Here is a 10,160-nt window from a genome sequence, read left to right on the forward strand (position 1 = left end):
GGTGGGGTTGTTTGGAGCTTGCAAACAGAAGGGGCAACTTGGATTGTGAGGCCACCCACGCTTGGACATATTAAATAAACAATTCAGGAAATGTTCTCAAGAAATACCAAAAAGGAACCAAGGACGACCGCAAGTACAGTAGATAAATCAAATGAGGATTCATGAAGATAATTGCAAAGATATGCATCTCAGTTATGGTGTCCTCTAAAGAAGAGGGAGGACAGTGAAGCGACGGCCGGAGTTCTGCTCGAGATCAAACAACGTGTCCACTCTCTTCATAAGAGCGTCTCCTCTTGAAACCTACCTTATCCTTAATATCTTTTGTAATGATGGGCTTAGTCAGTTGTTCACACTTTGGTTTCCAGCTCAATCCAGTCATGGCTTCATTTCTTGTAATCGTTTGTACGACCTTGTTTCGTCTGACCTTCTTTGGTTTATTAATTAAAAGCCGTGTGTCTCTTGCGTCTTTTATCAAAAAAAATAGCACGCATACTACATCAACCTCCACGCCATCGCATGGTAAGACAACCTTTTTGTTCTTCGAAAGGAGGATAACAAGGGGCCTATGTATCTATAAATGCACACAGGCTTATTACCATAAGACGATCTTGCGTGCATGTGGTGAAATGATTTGCCGATTAAATAAAAAATTCAGAAAATGTTCTCAAGAAAGAATAAAAAGGAACCAACGGACGACAGCAAGTACATCAAGTACAGCATAGATAAAGAAAATGAAATCAAATGGGGATTCATGATGATAAATGCAAAGATATACACCTCATTACATGTCTGCAAGAAAACAAGGGAGAAATAAGCACGTCGATCTCTGCCTTCTGGTCAACCGGATCTGCAAGGTAGGCAGGTGGCGTTCTACACAACATCAACATATTGGGTTATTATAATGTTCTTGCGTTGCACGAGGCAGCTATCTCAGGCCCAGCTTCGAATTAATTCGTAACCGCCTGTCCCTCTCATCCAGCAGCGCAGGCTCGATCGTGCAGTGCTTTCTCCGCATTAAGTAGGATGGACGTCCTCCTAGTTTGGAGATCATCGTCCTTTAATTTCGACCTCCTCATTAAGTTTGATGCACCTCTTCTTCATCCTCCCTTCCACCGGGTTTCTCGGCTGGCAGCTGCGCGCCATGAACTCCACTCTCTTCATCATCGGCGTCATAGGTATGCCGGCATGCGCATGCATGAATTCCTCTCTCTCTCTCTCTCTCTCTCTCTCTCTCTCTCTCTCTCTCTCTCTCTCTCTCTCTCTCTCTCTCTCTCTCTCTCTCTCTCTCTGTTGTTCTTGTTGTTTCACCATAGAGCTTCTTTGCGTGTTGCAGGGAACATTATCTCGGTTCTGGTCTTCGTTTCTCCCATGTAAGAGCATCCGATCATGCATGCATTTACAGAGGCGTGTATTTTGTTTCGGCTTATTCTTGTTTTCTTTTTGAAAAGGACGATCAACGACCCCTGGATTTTATTTCTGTTGTTGCTTCCATGCATGGCTCATTATTGCTGTTGCTTTACATAAATGATGCAGCCCGACATTCTGGAGGATCGTGAGGAGCAGGTCAACGGAGGACTTCGAGGCGGCGCCGTACGTCCTCACGTTGCTCAACACGCTGCTATGGCTCTACTACGGCCTCACCAAGCCTGACGGCCTGCTCATCGCCACTGTCAATGGCTTCGGCGCTGTCATGGAGACCATCTATATCGTCCTCTTCCTCGTCTACGCCGCCGATCATGCGAAAAGGGTAAGTGAGGCCACACGGTCTACGAATCGCAAAAAAAAAAGAAAGGCCACACAGTCTACAAATATAACCCAATTGTATCTTTAGACAACAATTTACTCCTGAATTTGTACATTCCCCATTGAGGGAACTATAGGAGCAGCTTTCCCAATCCCCATTAAGGGGAGTCGTAGCTCGTCTTCACCGAATTAGTTGTATGTTTCCCCATAGATTCAACAAAAGACAGAAACAAATCCACTATTGGTTTTACGTCAAGCAATACGTAGAGTAACTCCCAATATAGGAGTAAAAACAAGACGTAATAAAAAAGGATCGACGCGGAAAGTTCCGATTGAAATAGGATCTAAACAAGGAAGAGCACTTGCCATTCGTTGGTTATTAGAAGCATCCCAAAAGCGTCCGGGTCGAAATATGGCTTTCAAATTAAGTTCCGAATTAGTAGATGCTGCCAAAGGGAGTGGGGGTGCCATACGCAAAAAGGAAGCGACTCATAGAATGGCAGAGGCAAATAGAGCTCTTGCACATTTTCAAGTCAACAAGAAGGGTGCTCAAGTAATTTCATACCCTAAACTATTTAATTAGTGGCTATCTTTAGATGCAACATATCTCTCATATTAATTGTTTTTTTGCCATATTAATTGTTTCTGTCGAGTCGCATTCTTTCCCTTTCGACCCACTTTTATTTTGGTGTTCCTGTTTCAGTTGCCTTAATTAATGTGGTTATCTTTTACCTTTTCTCTAGTTACTCTAAGAGTAGCTTCATTGTCATATTTTTTTTTTGGCAATTTTATGATATAGTTACAACTATATATTTATATATATGGATGATTGCATGGAAAACACAATCAGCCATCTCAGAGTTTCCAATCAACCATATCATTTCCCCCCTTTGCAGGTTAAAACCGCAAAGTTGGTGGCAGCTTTGGACATCGGGTTTTTTGGGGCCGTGTTCGCGGCCACAACATTCTTCATTGGTGGGCTTGACATGAAAATCGTGGTCATTGGATTGATATGTGCTTGCCTTAGCGTGTTCATGTATGGGTCCCCACTCGCCGCCGTGGTAAGGCCATATTACACCCAACAAATAAATATGTCAATATATTTTTCTTATCTATTTAGGCTTTTATAAATATACTTTATTGCGGTGAATTTTTCAGATCTATTTTCTATTTCTTTTCTTGTTCAAGGTGTGAGTAATTAATTTGCGCTACGTAGACAACTAATTTTCGCCCATGCAGTTATAATGAAAAATAAATTTTAAATAGTTAAACCCAAGCAAATAATTCGCTTGCGAGAATGCAGAGAGCAAAACAGTTCAATTTTAAGGAGTAGTGGGTGCAATTTTCTCTAGATATAACCAACACCCATAAACATATTCTTTGAAGCTTACTCCAATAATTATACTACTGGAAACATCTTTCAAATAAGAATCCAATGGTATACTTTTGTGACATGTAACCTATATTTTGTTAGTAAAATTCTTGTTCATACTTATGCTCAAAATTCTAGCTAGACGGCCTTATATATTTGGACGGAGGGAGAGTAGCAAAAAGTATATGTACTGATGATCCTCCCATAAGACTATAATACAGTACAGAATATAGAACAAATAATATTCATAAAAGATTGATCCTTATTTTTATCCAGTTAGATCTTAGTTCGACGTGGGAAAGCACTACCAGATCATCTCTAATCATATACATACATACATACACATCGTGAGACAGCCATTCAGTTGGGATACGCAAGGTTTCGGTCAAACTATAGAGTTTCCACTAGCTAACACTTTCTTGTACGGCATGTGCACACCTTGCGTACGTACCTCCAGACAAGAGATATGCTATACATATGTGTAGGTCAACATATACACCCGCATTTAACAAATATAGATGCAGTAAATGTACACGGATATGATAGACATGTAAGTCGTCTTTAAATAAAATTATAGGTGGAAACACGATTGGGAATATATCCACCACATTACATTATACAAAGCATGGATGGCATGTCGAATTTTCTATTTATTTTTTTGGCAGGGAGATCTCATGTGGGTTGTTTGATTGGACGCAGAACCACTATTTTTCAGAGGAAACAGCCAACTAATTACTACAGTAGCTGGCTGATCGATTGATATCTTCGTGCTGTACTTATCGTATCAATATGGGGTTATAATATTGTAGTCCTACATCTTTTTGCTTAATTAAGCTCATAGCTACGTGCTGATCACTATCTAAATCATTCCAAAACAAGTCAGAGACACATTCTTGCACCGTCACATGTGAATGAATGAATGAATGAGGAGTATACGGTCCTACTACTATAGTCATCATGTTAATTAGTTGTGCGAGTGGGCCAAGATCTCGATTGAGAAGGCAGGCTGGCCAGCTGCTGTTTTCGTGGGCCTGGTTGCCACATCCTTTAGTTGCTGCTCCGCTAATTGATTTCTTGTTCCTGAAAAACGTGTGTAAATTTGTGGCGGGAACAGAGAAGGGTGATCGCCTCGAGGAGCGTGGAGTACATGCCCTTCTTCCTCTCCTTCTTCCTCTTCCTCAACGGAGGCGTCTGGGCCACGTATGCCATACTCGACAGAGATGTCTTCCTCGGGGTAAGCCTTACACTTATTTAGGTTAATGAAAATGAAAGAATGTTAGTGATCTTTAAGTGGAATGTTAATGAAAATGCAGGTCCCAAATGGGATAGGCTGCTTCTTGGGAGGCATCCAGCTGGTTATCTACGCGGTATACAGGAACAGTAAGGTCGGCTGTCAGTCTCAGGGCACTCATGAAGCATCATATGATGCTTCGACATCTCTTCTGTCCTCCTATGCCGGCAGACATGGCCAAAACGATGTATCCACTCACGTTTAGTGATTTCGAACGATGTGCCGAATATTACTACTATAGTGATTGTGTAAAATTAGTAGAGTGAAGTCCAATTTTTACCTCTCTACTTGATATTTGTAAAGCTAGCTAGTTATCCCATTTATCAGTTTTCATCCGAATACCCTATTTAACAAAAGTTTCGCAAGTTTGTATCCCAATTACCGAAAGTTTTCCCTGTTTTTGTCCCATTAAAATTTATATTTTAAGAGTGATCTGCTATGTGGGCCTTAGCCGTTTGGTATATGGTGTGATACATTGCGGTTTTCCTCCTTGTATATTTTCCCCGCGCATGGATCGATTCGCGTCCATAAGCTAAGCTGTACTCATCCCAAATACCCGCATGCAACTGTTTAGCGGAACCAGTTGAACGAGGCAGTGCGTTTGTACAGCTGGCGACCGTTAGAAAATATCATGTCTAACTAAGCTATTCGGCTTGTTCGTGGGAAGAACATCGTTGTGTAAAAAACGATGGCATGACATGTCACACGTAGATAGAAACAGGACACATGTTTGCTCTCAAACATTATAAAGGATAAAACTGGTAAAACTTTCCTTAAATGAGGTAATTCAGATGATACCAAATTAGCGTAAAAATGTCAAAGTAAAGGGTGAAAATTAGAATCACTCTTTTTCTTTCATATGATCATGCATAAAAACTGTGGACATCTTTACTAATGCAAAAAATAATGTACATAGTTCTAATAAAGATGTACATTGCAACATCTTTACTTTTTTTTTTTTGAGAATCTGCAACATCTTTACTAATGTTAATTTAGCCATATTGTTGCATCTTGCTCTTTGTGAGCAATGCACGTCGCGGGCCTGCAGTCCAGCGGGCCTACATCATACAGTATGACTCAAAGCACACTGGGCCGAAAGAAACCAGCACGCCAAAAGTCAGAACGGCGCTACCTGCGCACAGTCTTGCTGGGTCTAAGCCATTGTGGGATCGCTGAAGGTGAGACAGAGTTATGTCCCATGGTAATGATAAATAGCTCATGCTCTACTACAGTAGGCCTCCCTAAAATAATTTATTCCCTCTTATCCAAAATAAGTGTCACGGTTTTGAACTGGGGTTAGTTTAAAACTGTGACACTCATTATGGATCAGAGATAGTACTACAGTAAGCAGGGTTTCTATTTTTCTTTTGTGTCCATTTCATTTTTTCTCTATAATACTCAAGTGCATTTTTTTCATTTCTACTTTTCCTTTTTATTTATGAACAATTAATTTACATAAAATTATTTTCAATCTACATATATATTGTTTCTTCCAAAAAGATATAAACCTATTTGTTAAAAATGCATGAAGGCCTTTACTGAAGGTTTACTACAAAAATGTCCACTGTCTATTAATAATATGCCTGTTGTGTTTAGAAAAACTGTTAGTCGCATATTTTGGAAACGTTTGTTGCGAACTAAAATAGGTTCAGCATATTTAAAAAAAAAGGTACATTGTGTATCTGAAAAACGATCATCACATATTACAAAATGTTCATCTGTATTGAAGATCAGTACATTGTGTTAAAAATAATTCACCGTGCACTAATAGAGTGTTCACCTCGTACTAAAAAACTGTTGAACATCAATTCAAAAAAACATTTAGTGTGTACTCCAAAAAATATGTTCACTTTGTATTTAGAAATATTTTTCGTCCATTTAAAAATATTCATCACATATTTCAAAATAAATGCTGAGTGTGTACTAAAAAATGTTTATCATTGTTTAAAAAGGTTTGATGTGCATTTTAAAATGCCCATAGCATATTTCAGAAAATTCTGCACGTATTACAAAAAACGGTCATCACGTGTTTTAAGAATATTCCATTTTAATTTTAATTTTAAAAAATACAGAAACATTTCTTAAAAGGTGCGATTAATTAAATCATGAATAATTTTAAAAATACACAAAAAATAATTATTGAAAATATTGACAATTTTCTTAAAATCACTGTCTATTAATAATTTCTTAAAAGATAATTCTTCTAAATTGACACGACGGAAAATTTTAAAATACAGGGCAAGTATTTTCAGTTTACCATAAAAGGTACACGCGATAAATATTTAATGCACAACCAACATTTTTTATATACACAACGAATTTTAAAAAACATGATGGATATTTTCAAAATAATCAATACATGTTTTTTAAATACCTGATTAACTAATAATTTTAAATAATATGAACATTTTTTAATAGACATGTATGAACCTTTTTGAATACACATGACCGTTTTTTATATCTGTGAACATTTTCCACATGGCTAGAAGCGATGGATCCACTTTCAAAAAAACATTTGTTATGGTTTCCTCATGGCACTCGTTGCGTTGTTATCATGCACATTTTTTATTTTATTTTAAATTACATGAAAAATATTTTCAATATACCATAAATATTTTCCAACATTTTTATATACACAATGAACTGTACGTAAGATGAACATTTTTATAATAGACATGTATGAACCATTTTGAAATATACATGACCATTTTTTATATCCGTGAACATTTTTCACATGGCTAGAAGCGACGTATCCACTTTGAAAAGACATGTGTTATGGTTGGCTCATGGCACTCATTGCGTTTTTATCGCACACATTTTATTTTATTTTAAATTGTGTGTGACCCACCTCCACGGCGCGCATTTTATGCAGCGTGTGCGATGACGCCCCCTCCCCCAATCGCACATCAACCCGCACCGATGGTTCGCGGATGATGACCTAAACTAACTAGTGTAAGTTTGGATATGTCCAAGTCAGACATGTTTTGATACCTAACTAGCCTAATCCCTCCTCCAGTTGTAATATCTTGTTGCTGCCATAAATATCATATACTCCCTCCGTCCCAAAATAACTGTCTTAACTTTGTACTAGCTCTAGTATAAATTTGTACTAAGCTCAAGACATTTATTTTGGGACGAAGGGAGTACTACGTAATGGGCAACGCAGATGTATACTCGACTCAGTTAGTTGCCTCCAACATGGCAGCGACTACTAACGTAACCGTTGCACATACATGTCCTCTCAGCAGTTCTCATAATGGAAACTGCACCCCCAGCACGATCAATTAGAAAAACACGAAAGACAAGCAAAATTCCTTGCAACTTGGCACTCCATTGACCAGTGTAGAGTAACGACACCGCGCGTGCTGTAACCGGCCTGTATTTCCGGTCAATTGCCCTGCTTGCATCCAGCAGCAAATTAAAACAGATAATGCCATCTTGCCGATCTTCATGAGTGGATGCAAGCTAAGCATAGGAGCTATTATCCATGATCGTCGGTGCGCTGCGCTGCTATATATACTCCTCCACCTTAAGCTACCGAAGCACACGGACCACAGCAGCAGTTTATCTTAGCAAACTACTAGCTAGGAGACATCGAATTAAGATGGCCAAGGTTAACGCCGGCGCCGCCCTGTTGTCTCTGTGCCTGTTGCTGGCCTGTTCTGCCGGAGGCACACAGGCCGCCTACGTGGACGTGGAGGGCACCGTGAGGACAGAAGTAGAGAAGGCCATCAAGAGCAACCCCGGCATCGGTGCCGCCCTCGTCCGTCTGGTGTTCCACGACTGCTGGGTTAATGTAAGTCCCCATCAATTGATTTCATATAAGCTGATCGATCGCTTAATCTGTCTTGTTTCACCATGGACTATATCTTAGGCTAGCCACAATGGGTCTCATAAATAGTACTCCCTCGCATGCCATGTTGGCAAAAATCCGATGTGGTACAACAATTAATAAAGAAAAAGATGAGAGTGGTATCATAGCACGTAAAACTATCGATAGTTTTTACGAGGAAAACTTTCGATCTATTCATCAAATACCATGGCAATACAAAAAACATCAGAAGCAATAAAAATTGCATCCATACCAAGATATTTTAATGACAAGTCGGTCTTGTACACATATTTGTATTGGAATTCTACAAACAAATAAATAAGATGTGATTATAGTACTACTATATGATACTATATGCATTACAGGGTAGTGTCTACAAACAAATAAATAAGATATGATTATGATACTACTATATGATCCTATGTCACACTCCATTACAAGAGGGGAAAAAACTCCTAGCACTAAAATCAAGCAAAAAAATATATTTTTTCTCACACAAAAACACATGAAATGATACAATCCATTGAAATGCATATGATACTCCTTTTCAATGCATTGGAACTGCCCTTAGTCCTGGCTCATTTGATCGATGAGGAATGCATGGATGCATGTGTTAACTTCCAGGGTTGCGATGGATCGGTGCTCTTGGACAAGACGACATCCGGTGGCAATACCGAGAAGAAGGCGATCAACAATATCGGCCTGGACGGCTTCAACCTGATCGACACCATCAAGTACAAACTGGGCAACAGCGTCTCGTGCGCTGACATCGTCGTCTTCGCCGCGCGTGACGCGGCCAGATACCTGAGCGGCGGCAAAATCACCTACTCCGTTCCCTCAGGGCGCAAGGACGGCATCGTCTCGTCTGCCGCTGCCGCAGACGCCATCCTCCCGCAATCCACCTTCGAGTTCCAACAGCTCGTGGACAACTTCGCCAAGAAGAACTTCACCCAGGAGGAGCTCGTCATCCTCTCCGGCGCGCACTCCATCGGCGTCTCCCACCTCTCGTCCTTCCAGGACCGCCTCAACGATTCAACCGCGACCCCGATCGACGACAACTACAAGCAGGCTCTTGTCGCAGACGTCGAGGCCCAGAAGAAGAGCCAAAATACGCCGGATCCGATTGAGAAGAACAACATCCGCGACATGAGCTCGAGCTTCCAGACCACCGCCGGGTACGACCCCACAGGTGTGAACACCGCGGCAAAGGGCGCTCTGGACAACAGCTACTACCACGCCAACCTCCAGAACAGGGTGCTCTTCAAGTCCGACTGGGTTATGCGCACGGACAGCAAAGCCGGGGACGACATGGCCGAGTACATGAACAATGCCACCAAGTGGAACAACGACTTCGCCGCTGCCATGGTCAAGCTCAGCAAGCTGCCGGCCGAGGGTAGTACTCGTTACGAGATAAGGAAGAACTGCAGAGTCACCAACCAGAACTACTATTACTAGAAGCAACGGCATCACCTACAGGCTACAGGTGCCATGGATGCAATGATTTGTATTTTGAAGGCTCTGTTCCATCCCTAATTTGTATAACCACAATACTCACTGCAAAATAAAACGACAATAAAAGAACGAAAAATATATTTGGCAACCCTGTGACAGATTGCAAAACGGTGCTGCTAAATCTCAGTCGACCGAGACTTCGACGCGTCCACCGTTTGATTGGTATTAGCTTTAAGATTCGCGCTGTTAGTGGGTTTGTCTCGTTCTGGCCTGTTAATGCAGCCGGTTCTTTTTTCTTCAGGTTTTCTGGTTGTCTGGACTCTTTTTCTCGCGGGCCAGAGGGTTTGCGTGGTGGGTGGAGGAGGTGTGGGGGGCCTTTTCAGTGTCTTTCCTGTGATTTGTTCTTTTTCTTCATTTTAATTTTGCTTTTTTTGTGGTACAGCGGCTGTGAGCTTGGCCTTGTTTTCTTT

At 40.7% G+C, this 10,160-nt stretch overlaps 2 protein-coding genes across 2 annotated transcripts; both read left to right on the forward strand.

Moving 5' to 3' along the window:
• The first annotated feature begins 946 nt into the window (after nt 1-946).
• LOC123119345 (bidirectional sugar transporter SWEET17) lies at nt 947-4,863 on the forward strand. The gene is made up of 6 exons (XM_044539126.1): nt 947-1,175; nt 1,334-1,370; nt 1,534-1,747; nt 2,640-2,804; nt 4,230-4,349; nt 4,429-4,863. The coding sequence occupies exons 1-6, from the start codon at nt 1,085-1,087 to the stop codon at nt 4,609-4,611; spliced, it is 810 nt and encodes a 269-aa protein (XP_044395061.1). The 5' UTR covers nt 947-1,084; the 3' UTR covers nt 4,612-4,863.
• Nucleotides 4,864-7,963: 3,100 nt separating this feature from the next.
• LOC123124243 (peroxidase 5) lies at nt 7,964-9,838 on the forward strand. The gene is made up of 2 exons (XM_044544899.1): nt 7,964-8,202; nt 8,863-9,838. The coding sequence occupies exons 1-2, from the start codon at nt 8,011-8,013 to the stop codon at nt 9,691-9,693; spliced, it is 1,023 nt and encodes a 340-aa protein (XP_044400834.1). The 5' UTR covers nt 7,964-8,010; the 3' UTR covers nt 9,694-9,838.
• The last annotated feature ends 322 nt before the right edge of the window (nt 9,839-10,160 follow it).

This window comes from Triticum aestivum, chromosome 5D (genome assembly GCF_018294505.1).
Source record: "Triticum aestivum cultivar Chinese Spring chromosome 5D, IWGSC CS RefSeq v2.1, whole genome shotgun sequence".
NCBI lineage: Eukaryota > Viridiplantae > Streptophyta > Magnoliopsida > Poales > Poaceae > Triticum > Triticum aestivum.